Source organism: Harpia harpyja, chromosome 18, assembly GCF_026419915.1.
Source record: "Harpia harpyja isolate bHarHar1 chromosome 18, bHarHar1 primary haplotype, whole genome shotgun sequence".
NCBI classification, from domain to species: domain Eukaryota; kingdom Metazoa; phylum Chordata; class Aves; order Accipitriformes; family Accipitridae; genus Harpia; species Harpia harpyja.
The window spans coordinates 17742184-17757042 of record NC_068957.1 but is presented as its reverse complement, the minus strand read 5'-3'; the positions used below and the strand labels follow the sequence as shown (position 1 = coordinate 17757042).

General features: G+C 48.9%; 1 protein-coding gene across 1 annotated transcript; it reads left to right on the top strand.

The window, feature by feature from the left end:
* The first annotated feature begins 1122 nt into the window (after positions 1-1122).
* Positions 1123-6186, top strand: MMGT1 (membrane magnesium transporter 1). The gene is made up of 4 exons (XM_052813837.1): positions 1123-1276; positions 1903-1955; positions 2895-2998; positions 3941-6186. Exons 1-4 carry the CDS (start codon positions 1195-1197, stop codon positions 4101-4103), a joined length of 402 nt encoding a protein of 133 aa, XP_052669797.1. The 5' UTR covers positions 1123-1194; the 3' UTR covers positions 4104-6186.
* The last annotated feature ends 8673 nt before the right edge of the window (positions 6187-14859 follow it).

Below are 14859 nucleotides of genomic sequence, written 5' to 3'. Positions count from 1 at the left end.
GAAAGGTTGCCTGGTTGTGAAGGAGGCTGCAAGCTTGCAAAGTGGGGGGGGGGATAAGGCCGCAGGGGTGCGAGGGACAGGGGGTTGCAAGGGGAGGCTTGCAGGAGTGCTGGGAAAGGGGTTGCAAGGGAGAAAGGGGGTCGCAAGGGTGCAAAAAGGAGGTTGTAAGGGTGCAAAAAGGGGGCTGCAAGGGGGAAGGTGGCCAGAGCGCCAGGAGGTTTGCAAGAGGGAAAAAAAAAAAATCCCCAAACGGCCTTGCTGCAAGGAAGCAGTTTTGCCCAGGCCTTGGCTTTGCGCAGCCACGCGCAGGGGCGGTTGGGGCCGATGAGGGTGTTGTGCGTGGGGTGCCCCGGAGGGGTGTGCTGCAGGCCGCCCCTGTCCCAGCCTTCTGGGGGGCGGATGGGGCTCTGCGCCTGGGGACAGCAGCAGCCCACGGGTGGGTGCCGGAGGGCGGTGGTGCGTTCACGCCATGCCAAGGCATGCGGACGGTGCCAGGAGCCGCAGTCAGCCCCGAGGTGCGATCAGGAGAAACTTCCTACCCTGTTTACCAAGAAATAAGGGGGAGATTCGTGCAGCCAGTGGGGCAAGGGCTGCAATAAACGCCACAGTGATCACCTTAAAGGTGATTTGTAGAAAGCACCCTCAAAGAATTGCTTTTGTGCCCCTTTTCTTTGGGCCTCGGGAGCACGGAAGACCCAGGATGCTTGCCTGTGCGGGACAGCTTTGCCCCAGGCCTTGCTCGGCCCGGGGTCGGGGCATCTGTTCCCGCACACGCCGTGCATCCCTCGACACCATTTTTTTCTTGCGCGCGTTCCTCAGGCTTTGAGGTTAAACGCGTGGCAAGTGGGAATTTACCCCAGGCCCCCGATGGCCCCACGCTCAGCTTTCAGCCGGGAGGGAAAGGGCCTGGCCCGGGGGTCGGCGGGTCGCTTCTCCCTCCGCTGCCCCCCCGGGGACAAGCCCGGCTCCCGGGACCCTTGGATGTTCTCAATGGCCCGGGACCCGCGTGGGAAAGCGGCGGTGCGGCCCCCGCCCCGCCCCCTGCCGCGAAAAGCCACGCCCCCCACCGCGAAAAGCCACGCCCCTCACGGGAGCGGCCTGGCCCCGCCCCACTTCGTGACGCCATCAGCGGGCGCCGGGGGGCGGCGGGCGCCCCTGGCGGCGGCGGCGGCGGCGGGGCGGGCGGCGGCGACGATGGCGGCCGCCTCGGTGTGGAAGGGGCTGGTGGGGCTCGGCCTCTTCGCCCTGGCCCACGCGGCCTTCTCGGCGGCGCAGCGTGAGTGAGCGGGCGGCGGGGCTGGGGGGCCCGGACCGGCGGCGCCGCCTCCTCAGGGGGAGGGTTGCGGCGCGGGGAGGCCCACCGGGCCCCGTCACCTCCGCCGGGGGAGCTCCGGGGCGGGGGCCGGGCCGGGCCGCGGCGGCACCACCATCATCATCATCATCACCATCATCCCCGCGGGGAGGCCAGCCGGCTGGGCTGACCCTGCCGCCGCGGGGAGAGCGGAGCCGGCGGTGGCCGGGAACTTACCGGGAGGAGCGCGGGGCTCGCTCCGTGCAGGCGCGGCGGCAGCCGGCCCGGACAGGGCTGCCGGATGGCGGCTTCATCCCTCGCATCTGCCGTCCCCGCAGCCGTCCTCCCTCCTGGCAGCCAGGAGAGGAGGTGGTGAGGGGCGGGGGCTGCCCGGGGCTGGGGGCCAGCCCCGCTCCGGGGGTCGTCAGCCCCCCTCCGGGGGAGCGGAGTCCCGCAGCAAGATCCGGGAGCAGCCCAGCTCGCCCGGGGGTCGGTCGGGACTGACACACGTCTGAGAGCTACAGCAGGTTCTTGTGGGGTTTCCGTACTGCTGTTTCTATTTGTTTGCTTATACGGAGTGTTTGATGCGTGCGTGCGTTTCTGTTTTGTAGATCGCTCTTATATGAGACTAACAGAAAAGGAAGATGAAACGTTGCCCATAGATGTAAGTTTAAGTTTTTAACAATGTTTGAAAGGGGTAATGCTGTGTGGATAGTTTAGTCTCTCTCAGATGCTTTTTTTTTTTTTTACGTGATAGGCAAGAATAAAGGCTAAAGTAGTTTTTAAACTGTACCTTCATTTGAGCTCCCTCTGTCAAAAAGAACCGTATTTTCTGTCCCAACTTCCTGCGGTGTGTTATATCTGTCAGAGAGAACAAACCCCGGGTCCAGACCTCCCTCTTCTCCTTTAGAACTACCCTGAAGCATCTTGTCCAGGGATTCCCTGAACGTAGCTCAGAGAGCTTTTGCATTCATCTCCTCCTTTGCAGCATAAACATCCTCCTCCCTCTGGCTTTTGTTGGCTGACATTTGTTTATCCAGTGTGGCTGCGCGCCCATTTTATCCCAGCACAGCCTGCTTCAGGAAGGTTGGGGTTTTTTTAGTTTGCTTTATTTGCTTGGTTTTTAAATTCCACTTCAATTATTATCTGTTCCATTTTTGCTTAATCAGAAAGGTAAGGAGATCAAATACCCACGACAACCAGGCATGGTCCAAATGGACCAAGCAGCAGCTGCCACCGCTGCACAGTGTGTGTTGGCAGCCAACTCGTTTCTCGGAGAGGGTATCAGATCCTTAAGTGCACGAGAACACAGTGTTTTGTTCTAAGGATCCGTGTGAATCGATTCAGTGCGTGCAACACAGACCGGGTGTCAGGCAGCTGAAGCTCTTCTCAGCTCTGCCACCCTTTTGCCATGCTAAATAGGTGGGGTAATTAATCTTCCCATGCCTCAATTTCCCTACTGTTGAATTGCTCACCTCTGCAAAGCACTTACTGTCACTGGATGAAAAGTGCAGGAGATGCTGTTTGAAAGATGAGATTTTTTTGGTAAATATTAAGAACGTTAAGTAATGTGTGTGTTGCATTGTGTTTCCCTCTGTTACAGATAGTTCTTCAGACTCTGTTAGCCTTTGCAGTTACCTGCTATGGGATAGTACATATCGCAGGAGAATTTAAAGACATGGATGCCACTTCAGAACTAAAAAATAAGTATGTTTTACTTCTTCTTTTCAGAAGTGCCTGTATCTGCTACTTTTTATACAAACTGAACACTGTGAAATAGCTCACTCTTTAGCATAGTAGTTCTTAAATGCATGTTGTAGACAGTAACAGAGAGGAACAGTCACACCTGAGAAAGCCAACAATGTCTTGAATTTCAGAGAAAGTTAGATAACAAATTAAGTAATCTTCTTGCTTTTCCTCATCCTAAAATCTTGCTGCTGTGCAGAGTTGGTAGAGGAATGAAACGTCTGCGAGGGACGTAAGAGCTCAGCAGTCATAAACTGCTGTCGTGAATGGTGTCATAGACTACGGGGCGGTATGCCTGGCTCACCCTCTGCCTTTGCTTCTTTATGAGAGTCTGAATTATTTAAATCTCACACTGAACTATTCAAGGGAGAATATATGGAAGACTTTAAGAAAATAAGGGATTTTGAATCAAGATTTTGAAAAGGATATGAAATTGGATGGGCAGGCACGGCCTCTCTGCCCATTTCCAAAAACACAGGGGAGTATGGAAAGTAAACAAGTTGACATTGTTGTATTTCATAGCATTTACCTAAAACCCTTAGCTTCAGGCACAGAAAGGGATGGAAAGCTGACAGTAAACAGTGTCAAGGTATTAACACAAGTGACAGCTGAACTAAGGCTGGGACATTTGGTACGTGTGCATGCAGTAGTCCACAGGCCTGCCTCTAAGCTCAAGGAAGGTGAAGTTTGTCTGTGGGGTGGACAACCTCTGCATATTGAGCAGGCGGTATTTTTCACACTTGGCTTTGTATTTCGGTTTAGGAAACTTATAAAGTAAGCAAGAGTTTCAGATTCAAAACTTGTATTTCTGTGTCTGTAAAAGTTGGTATACCCTAGACTGACTCTTCTAAAACCCCTGTTCTAAAAGAGTATTAATGTTGACTTTTTACATTTACTTTGAAGGACGTTTGACACATTAAGGAACCATCCGTCTTTTTATGTATTTAATCATCGTGGTAGAGTATTGTTCCAGTCCCCAGACACAGTGAATTCTTCTTCAAACCAAGATGCTTTGTCATCCAGCTCATCACTGAAATTTCGAAAACTTGAACCTCTGCGCCGCTAAGACTTTTACAGATTATAATAATAATCCAGGACACTGAGATGTAATATTCAAGTCGGGGATGTAAACACTTTTTTAATTTCTGGAGCAGTATTTATATTGATCTTCCAGACTTTATAAAGTATATATATATAAACTAAGGACCTTCTTTGTACACTGTTAATGAAAATGACTGAATTGTGAATTGGCAATGCAGTGTAAATTATTCTACAGTTATGCTGTGAAACACATCTTCAGATTTTCATATATTAAAACAAGTTGCAGCTGACTTCAGTTAAAACAAAAAGCAAGCTAGTTTTTACTGCAATTAATGTTCTTTGACAAGAGGGAATGTTCGAGTGCTATTTATTTTCTCAGTTTGCTTGCACTACAGTTTATGGAACTCCTTCAGAAATACTGTGTGCACTGCATCAGTTAACAGCAGAAAAAGGGGCAGCGTCTCCTGTTCCTAGAATGCCTAGGAGACCTGCATGGTGTAGACACGGGAAGTCAAAAAAGATTGCTTTCATTTTTATTTTTTTACAAGGCTGAAAAATAGTTGTGTGAAGGTTGGTTTGTTTTTTTTTTTTTCCTAGTTTTTCATTATCATGTTATTTCCTTGTTGCCCTCCTTCATTTAAATGTAAACTGTCCTGTGTTGCCCCAAGTTGCCTGGGATGTGGCTGTACATTTGGTGCCTGTGTGAGGGAGGCAGCTCACGTCTGATCACGTAGATTATCTACCATGCTCAGCTTGTTTAACCACTGTATTTATGTTCTCTTTGGTTGTGAATACGGGAATGTTCATCAGATGGCTGAATGCTGTGTTGGCACCAGTTACAAGTTCCCAAGTCATCTTCTATGAGAAGTATTTAAGTATCAATAAGAAATATCCATTCTGTCAGTGGTCCAGGGTTAGGGTCCAGCAGCTGGGTCTGTCTGCTGGCACTAGTACAGTACAGGTAATCAACCGGTCGTGGTACAACTACCCCCTTTTCTGCCAACAGAGCCTTTCAATTTGATTTCTTTTTTCCAGCTGAGCCCTTCGTTGATTTAAGATTACTGTCTTGATTTCATATATTAGGACAGATGATACAGTCCATAACTCTTACTGACATCTAAATTCTCATCTCCCCTTAGGGGCTGAATCAATGCTAAAATTTCTCTTGGTCTGGCATTCACCTACCTGACATAGCAAAAGGATGGTAGTTTGAGATAATGATGGGGCCAACTAGAATTTTGCCTAGTCTGAGGATGTCTCACTGCCACCGTAGAAACTCAGCCTTTTGTCCTAGCATCTGTTTTTTTAAAACTGTTAAGAACTGTCAAAAGCAAAAAGCTTAGCAAAAATACTGTGTAAACCGAAGCCTCTTTTTCTAGCTCTGCCCGTCCTATGGATTGGGTGCCCCAGTGCTAGAGCAATATCCGTAGCTGCTGCTCTACAATCACTCTTAAGCATCTGGGTTTGGTTAGAAAGGGTTACTCTGCCAGCTGAAAGCATCTGAGCTGCCGGATTACTTCCTAAAGTGTCCTGGTTCCCCCCTAGCTGGTGTCACAAATCAGCTCCTGCCAGCTGCTGTCACCAAAGGCCTCAAAAATAGTAAGTATCAGGTCAGCTCTCTGTTGCGGACAAAGCTCTTTCCTTGGGGAAGAGGGCTGCTGTGCAGCAGCTGCTGCATGGAGGAAAGGGCTGAACTTGGGCCAGGTGACCTTGCGAGGCACAGAGGAAAGACAGAATTAGCAGAGGGAGGGAGAAGCAAGGCAGAAGGTCAGTAACCACTGTACCAGACTGATACTGCAACTGTGGTTGGCAGTGAGCCGTTTGCAGAGGGTCTCTTGGAGCAGGGCTGCTCACCCTTAATGTCTAAGAAGCCCCATTTGCGCTACCGTAAGGCTACGTGGACCTGCCCGAGGTGGAAGGTGCTGCTGCAGGACGGGGTGAGTGGAGAACATCATCCGCTTCTCCGAGCGGGTCCTGCTAGGCTGCATCAGGTCTCTTCTCATGACAAGTAGCCTTACTCTTCAGCAGCAATGGTTATATCACAAAGCTGTACAAATTATTTTTTCTTATTGATCTCGCAATGTCCAATAAAAATTGATATCCTTAAAGTGTTTGGGAGTTTATTTGTTTATTTCTGAGCATCCTGGAGCCTGCTGCAGCAAATCCCTGATGACTGAATATTTAAAAGTGACTGCCTAGCATTGACAAGAAGTGATTGCCTTAATTACGGCAGCTCTGTGTGAAAGTGGGTGGCTGGCCTGGTGTTCATTACTATGAGATAAGATCAGTAGGGGGAATCAAAATAGCATGCTACAAGTAGCTAAACAAAACATTGAGTAGGGAAATGTTACCAGCTGAGGATCTGCCTGCCTTTGAGATTCCTAGTCAATGTATCTGGCAGAGCTGACATGTTTTCTGTCTTCCATTTCACCATAGTAAAGAATCTTCTACCATGTGCTAATCCCCTGCCAACCCACGGGACAGGCTCCTGCAAGGTCTGGTATTGCAATGGTTGCTGGGGGAAACAGCCTGCTCACGGGGCTGGAGAGAGTTAAAATCTTGGACTTGAGCAAGATCACTTTTCACTCCCTGTTCTGCTTTTCCGTTGGGGGAGGTTGAAAAGTTAGCAAAGAACTGGAGGAGTTTGCTTAACTACAGCATCCATCGTGATTGCACCAGAGAGCAGCAGGCTCACCCTTCGTCTGCTTACTGCACTGCTGCAGCTGTCTGCATCCAGCACTGAATATGACGGCATAAAAAAACAATAATCGGTGTTTTAAGGAAGAGGTATCTTAACCAGCCCCAAAACTACCTTGTGCTTACCTTGCAATGTGCAGTTCTTCAGAGATGAGCTTCCCTTCTTCAAAAGCAAAACAAAAGTTGTGCCAAGAGCTTCTTGGATTAGACCAAAAAGGAAGAGTTTCCAGCCTCACCCAGTGCGCATTTACTGCCATCATGCCTTGAATTGCTTTGGCTACAGGACATAATGTTTCTACTACATTAAATACTAAAAAAAAAAAAAAAAGTGCTGGTAATTTGCATTCGTTGCTGGAGTAGCAGGTTTAATCTGCATTAATTTTGCTGGTTTTTAATACACTTCCTCACCAGTCAGTGAGAGTTCAGTGGGGAATTTTTGTTTGTTTAAAGCTAAGGCAGGCAGGAGCCGTTTAGACCCTCACAAGGTGAGGAGATGGGGACCACCGTTTGTGTCAGGCATCGTTCGCTGTCGCTGTCCTTTCTGTATCACACTGGCTGGGGTGGGAGCACAGCTGGCAGAAATCTCTTTTCCTAGAGAGTTCAGCGAGGGCTGAACCGTAGCACCGCTTGTGAAAATAACTCCTGATCGCGCACGCCTGACAGTTGCAGAGGAGCTTTGTGCTTCCCCTCTGCGTGTCAGCAGAGACGGAGTGCGCTGGAGCCATCGCTGCGGTGCAGGAAAGCAAAGTCTGGCTTTGGAGAGACCCACGAGTGCTGTGTGTAAAGGGTGAGGGAGGCTGGTGTGCCCGCTCCCCACTGCTGCCAAGCGCTGGGTAAAAGCTTTTTCGGGAAAGCTGGTGGCTAATGACCCCTTCCCGGGAGCACCAATGCAGCCCCCTCCCTGAAGAAAGCAGGGAATGGCAATTACTTCCTAACCAAAATGATTTTTTGCTTCCTTATCACTCGCTTCCCATGCTTTGGGTTCCCTCACCATTTACCGTGCTGCAGCAGAGCCACCCTTGTCTGTCTCTGACACCTCCAACGAAGACATTAGCTATAGGAACATTCTCCAGCTGGATACACCCCCCCCCCCCCCAAGAGTGGCATAATTTCTGCTCCTTTTTGGGGGTCACCTGCACCAAAAGGCAGCAACTCTCCACCAGACGATTGGGAAAGGCTGAGGCTCACCCCCGAGCTCCCCGTGGGAAGCCCCCCGTCCCCCACTCCCCCAGCCTCGGTGGGGCAGGGAAGCTGCCGCTCACTTTGCAGTTCCCTACTGTCCCAGCCGGTGCCTGTGCCGAGCTGGCAGGCTGCCTGTACAGAGGGAAAGGGCGAAGAAAGGCTATTTTGAATGTTAAACAAGCAGAAAAAACTTTGGTACCAGCTTTCCACGGCCGGCACTAGCAGCGAAGGCAAAACGCTCCTCCGATTCGGCCTTGAGGTTCACCTTGAAGCTGTAATCACCTGGGGGAGAACCACGACGGAAATAAATCTGGTATTCTGGCAGGTAAAAGCCTTTTAATCAGCCCCAGGTTGGTCTCAGTGATACAATGTCATTTCAAAACACTTTGGACTGCAACAAAAGCTACATCCTTAAAATGGCAGCTAATTAATTTTCCTGTCCTGCTAACTTAATCCTTTTTCCAGCCAAGAAAGGCAAATGGGAGTTCATGAAGCAGCGAGGCAGCCAGGAGCCTGGCAGCGCAAGCAGGAACACAAGCCCCAGGGCTCTTTGGCAGGGACCCAGGCTGTGCAGTGTCACGGCTTACCAGGCCATTTTAAAAGGAAGGGAGAGAAAAAAAAAAATTAAAAGGTGACATTTGGATTATCAAACCAATGGCTCATCCTCTGCTAGTGGTCCTGGGGAACCCAGAGACCCCCACAGAGATAGACGGGGCTATTTACTCCCAGTTCACATTCCTAGTGTAACCCTTGCTGCCAAGGCAAAGCACCCAGTGCTGGCAGTGCCCTCCGTGCCCAGACTGGTGCTGGCTGAACCAGTTTCCCTGGGATTCACTGGAGGCATACTGTGCTGCAGGAGGACTTCACTTTGGATTTAAAAAAGGAAAAAAAGGAAAAAAAGGAAAAAAAGGAAAAAAGGAAAAAAGGAAAAAAGGAAAAAAGGAAAAAAGGAAAAAAAGGAAAAAAGGAAAAAAGGAAAAAAAGGAAAAAAGGAAAAAAAGGAAAAAAGGAAAAAAGGAAAAAAGGAAAAAAGGAAAAAAGGAAAAAGAAAAAAAAAGAAAAAAGAAGAAAAAAGAAAAAAGAAGAAAAAAAGAAAAAATCCCCCCTCCTCCCTCAAGGTATTTCTGCTGTATATTTTAGAGCAGTTCAGGGCCAGCCACGCAAGGCCAGTGCTGACGTCCTCCGAGCCCAGCCCCAGGCTGCTCCAGCATCCCCTGTCCCCAGGAGGTCTCCGCTGCTGCAGCACAGGATGCAGGAAGAGCACCCGCTGCACACAGCAAATGCTGAAGCAGCAATTTACTCCCTCGTCCCAGATGCAGAAGTGCACAAAACAAGACACTTGCATCAAAAAGCAGGTTTGGAGGAGCCAGTTCGGCAGGAGCTCCAAAGAGCAGCTCGCTTCCCCACATCCACACGAAGCTGTCGCTCCCTGGGCCGTTACCGGAGCCCCCAAGGCACCCACAGGCCTGGGCTCAGCCCCCAGCGACAGCAATGCCAAAGTACGGCACCACCTCCCCGGCACAACGCAAAGCACATGGAGAGGAGAGAAGGGGCCAAATAATCCCTCCTCCTCCTCCAAGACCACCACGCCGCTTCTGGTTTGCAGCCTCCCATCGCACACAGATCTCTGCCCGGGCACCTTGGTGACAGCGGTGCCGTTTCAACGTCAAAGTTACCATCGCCACTTTGAAACAGAAGCCAGCTGCTATTTCAATACCCGTTTGAATACAGCAGCTTCAGATAGCAAAGGAAAAACCACAGCAGAGGGAGACCCACGTTCATCTCACATGGGAGGGACCCACATATCTATGGGGTGCATCAGGGCTGGTTAATAAACCCAGGTCTACTGCAAGTACAGCCATGCTGCTGCCTTGGGTTGGCCAGGGCTGGCAGAAGACAACCTCTGAAATGGACAGGCTGAGATGTCTCCCAACCCGGCACGATATGAACAGCGGTCAGGGGAGGTCTGCAAGGTGCTCTCCTCTCTGCCTTTGCTTCTCACGCTCAAGCAGTAACTACAGAGCTTGAAAGGGCCAGAAATGAGGCTCAACGCCACCACTTTCTGGGAAGCAGAGCAACGGGACACTCGGCGGAGATCAGCTAACGTACAAGTTAAGACAGGAGCACTGAAAGAAGAGAGGTGAGTCATGTCAGATGCAGTTCCAGAAAGAGCAGAGCAGAGCAGATGTCCATCAGCACGGCACCATGACACCCTGCTCGCAAGGCACCAACTCCGAGTGGCCGGCCTCCCCAAAGACACCGGCTTGGTGCAGGTTTCCACCTTTCTGTGAAACTCCCCCTCTGCATGTCCGTGCCCGAGGATGAACAGGGCAAGGCTTTCATTAGCATTTTCAACCTCTCGTGACGAGAGCAGTCCCTTTCATTTCCTTGCTTTCACAGCCCCTTCTCACCTCAACAGAGTGGGCACACCAAATCCAGGGGTGCAAGGCAGATGCTGGGAAGCAGAGCCTGCTCTGCTTACATCTGCAGGAATGCAGGATTTGGCCAACTGGAACCCAGACAAAAACCAGCTTTCGGCTGCCCCGTGAGATCAGAGCCTCCTCTGGGTCCTGTCGTGCGCACTTCTGGAAAGAGCTATCGCTCAACCTATTACCCAGCAATAGTTTCCCATCACAGCCTGGGCCATGATTCACCAGCAACTGCCTTTCCTCAGGGGAATTCACAGCCAGTTCCCAGGAGTCTGTCTCACCCCATTTCACCTACTGCAAGCCACAGGGAGAGCCGCAGCAGCAGCTCGGTGAGCATCCTCCCCTGCATCTCTCACCAGCACACCGAGCCCTGGCATGCCCTGCTCGCATCCAGCTCCCAGCAAGCCAAACGCTGCCACTGCAGCGCTGCAAGTGCCACGCATTTGTATTCCTGTTTTCTAACAATACTCCCGCAGGAACATTTGCTGAACGTGATGCACTTAAAACAGCCTCTACCAGAGCTCATCAGTCCCCCACTGTCTCCTTTTCCACTAATGATCATTTTAGATAGCAGCTTCTATGCTCTGCCCGCTTGTCAGTGGTGGAAGGAGGAGCCCTGAATGCGAGGATGCCAGAGGAATTTAAAAATACACTTTTACACAGCTGAGAAAGAAAAGACGCTGGAGCCGCTCAGGTCAGAAGCCAGAACTCGACTTTGAAGAAGAGGCAGTAACACCACGAGTGCCTACTGGCTTCCGTGACTTCTCTCCAGCCTTCTCACCTCTCCCTTTCCAAGCTCCCACTTTTTTCCAGCCCCAGAAGCACACTTCCAGAAAAAGACACCCACTTCAGCCACCTCTGCATGGAAGCCGGCCGTAGGGAGCCTCTTCCATCCCCACCCCACGCTCCCCCCGTGCCAGCCCCGGGCTGGCAGGTTGGAGAGTGCAGGGAGGAGCCCACCGACACGCACAAGAGCCCAGCAGCCAGCATGTTGTTTTGTAGTGGGATTTTCAACACCAGGGAAGTAATTCAGTGTACAAGACCAAATTAGGACATGGATTTTATAACCATCTTTGCTAGTGACACACTATACGACCTTGGGTAAGTCCCTCCATCCGTCTTTAAAGACTCTCAGAGGAGTGCCGCAAGACTTTAATTAGCAGCCCTAAAACTACTTGAGGTAGTTTGTGTCTCTTCCAAAATAACCAACTGCAGATGAATTGGAACAACCTCATTTTCGAATTCTGCAAGCAACTGGGATCCAGGCTGCTCCCAGATCAGTCACTTCAACAACATAATCAAAGTTAAATGTGCCAGCTGTGCATGAAGGATTTTAATACGCTGCACGGACTGGAAAATAGCTCGAAGAACCAATGTTATTTTTCCATGGCTGGGATGTCACTGTCGAGCAGCTGCATTATAATCATCTGCAATCAGCAAAATGCCTCTTTTTTTTTTTTTATCACTTTTTAGTTTGGGGGAAGAGGTCTCATTTTTATTTGCCCTATTTAAGAAAGCACCCTTGAATCCTGAGGCACCCACTACCAAGAGATCAGGGAGCTACCACAGCAGTGTAGACTCATCAAAACACCTTCAACTGTCTACAATCAGACCCCAATCATACTGACAGGTTCCCAAACTTTAAAAGTTGTACCCAGATAGTAACTGCTCACACTACTACTACCACCACCACCTCAAAAAACAATATGTGCATTTCCACAAATCCAGCAAAAAGTCCAGCTCCAGATGCCAGGAGGCAGTTGTCACATATCCAAGACTTGGTATGGCTCACGAGCAGAGTCCCTCCCCATGAAAAAACCTGAGCCCAGCCCAGCATCCTTCTCTGCAAAGGCCACCTCTGCGCAAGCAGATGGGTCACAGCTGCAACATGAAGCAAGAGGGGAAGTCTTCCAACTCCATCCTTTATAAAAGGCTGAACCTCTCTGATATATTTGACATATTAAATATTTACAAATAAAATGTAACATTAAAATATGCACATACTTTAGAGAAAACGACAAGAAACAGGCTGACCATGCAAACAGTTTTGCCCTTATAACTACCAAAATGTTTTATAAACCTCTCCTCCTGTTTCACCATCCTGCAAGGCTCTAAGTATTTTACAAATGGGCACACACCATAAGAATGCTTCGCAAATAGCTCTCTGTCCCTCCTACTAGCTCTCTGTCCCTCCTACCAGCTGCTCAGCAGTGGCGAGTGGAGCACTGGGACACAGCAAATTGCCAGAGGTGCCCAATATTTTAAGGGATGTTATGCAAGACTGCTTGCATTAGAGGAGTGACAGTGATTGAGATGACAGCAAGCATATATAAATGCCAAGGATCCAGCTACTTCCACTGCTGCTGGAGCTGATCCAAGACTAGAAAATAGCCGTGAAATTCCCATTGCAGATGTGAAGATGAAACTTCCCCAAGCTCTCAAAAAAATAAATAAATCTCCAGCAAAAATCTGATCGAGGTTTCCATTCCACTGCCTTTCCCAGGCCAAACTATTCTTTTGGACTTCACCATAAATTGTTTAAGAGCTTCAGCCCAAGCTCAAAATCTTACAAAATATGCAGTATCTTTGACAGCTTCCCAACGCATGGTAAAGGCATTTTTTCTTTACATGGTACCAGCAGTCACCATTCCTGGCAAACCCACATGGCTGCCAACTCAGGGAAGGTATATGCAGCTATATTCTGCCACTGCATACAAAATACCCTCCGGTGAGTTTAGCACAAGGCTGTACCAACAGTTTAACTCCTTGGCACATTCTTCTTCTGAACTGTGAGTAATCAGCTGCTGAAGTTACCGGATTTGCACTACCAGCCCTGAGAAGCATCTCATACACTTTTAAAATGAAGGCTCTGAAGTGGAACAGATGAAGTTGAACCAGTTTTCACAGCATGCAAGCAGTGGCTGCTTTTCACACTGACTCTACCCACAGCCCCTGCTCAACTGACAACGAGGTTCCCACAAAACTGCCACACTTTTAGCCACTACCAAGAGACAGTCTCAAACACTGTCAATGCAAAATGAGAGAAGAAAAACACCAATGCTGAAGCCAAGCCAAGAGTCTACTTTCAAGGATGAAACAACATGCCAGGTTGCAGCTGAACTGGAATAGAGAAAATAGGCAAGTCCAGCCTTTTTGGTTTAGTCTTCCCTCCCTGAAATGATCACAAGATTCAGATTTAGAAGTACAGCTTAACAATTCCTGCAAGCCACAAGATTTTTGCTAAATCCCAAGGCATTATTCTTCTCCAGTTTCTTCCTTTTCCACTTAAGACAGACTTCAGCTTGTTTTTGCAGACCTGAAAGCAGCAGCTCCTTTTAAATCCAGTGACTAACATCCTTCCTTCAGATCTCTGCCAAACCTCGTTTCTGCCAGATTTGAAGTGTCTTTGGCCTTGTTTTCAGCTTAACTAGGTTGCATATTCTTCAAGACAAGTGCTCTAGAGTCCATTCGCTAAAGGTGTGATGTTGCCATGTTGCTGGTATGAAACGCTATAGTTTAGCTTTATAGTTTTTTTTAATAGTTCATTTGTTAGCCAATGCATTTCCACTCATATTTTTCCACAGAAGTTTCTTAGTAGATATTAAAGAACAGAACAAAAGGAAACAAACTCAGTACCCCACATTGCTGCCATTGCAGCCATTCAGTTTAGAGGCAGAACCTGGAAAAAATTACCAGAAGCAAAGCGGGGGCAGGGGGGAAGTTTGGGGGGGGTTTTGGTTTTTGTTTGTTTGGTTGTTTTTTTTTTTTTTTTTAAGAAGTTTCCCATAAAGGGAGATATAAAATTGCTTGACCACTGCGAAGTCAAGCATAGCACTGTCACAGCCTCTGCAGCTTTTACTTTGGAAGATCACAGTCACTTTCTCATGCTGCTTAAACCTGGGCAAGTATATACTTGCCCATCATAAACGCACTGTGCGCACAAATTGGGAACAGCAGCACCTAACATATCTGCCATCAGTGACTGGACTGGGAGCTGCATGGCTATGGACTCATTTTAGGGAAGAGGAAGACTCCTTGGTGTTTACAAGGGAAAAAAATAAAGATAACTAGGCAACCTCACTGCTTGTTAAGAGATGGTGAGGAAACGGAAGAAGCAGAATACATATAGGTATCCAGACCCCAAAGTACCACACCCTTCTACACATGGCAGAAAGATAAGTGCTTAATTTGTTAATTCAGATTGTTAAACAATGCTCCTTACAGGAAACACAGCAACCCATATTTTTTTTCCCCACTTCCTAACATCCCAGTTTAACTATGCCACATTATTTCAGCCTTAGTAAGGGCTCAAAAATGTAAGTCTGAGCAAAGCACATATAGCTTTCCAGATTCCTTCCACACATCCATTACATATTTGTGGACCTGTGCTGTCTCCTGAGCCCTTGTTGAGGAACACTCTCGTTGTGCAGAGGCTCATCTGTCACACAGACTAGACATGCTCTCAGTAACGCA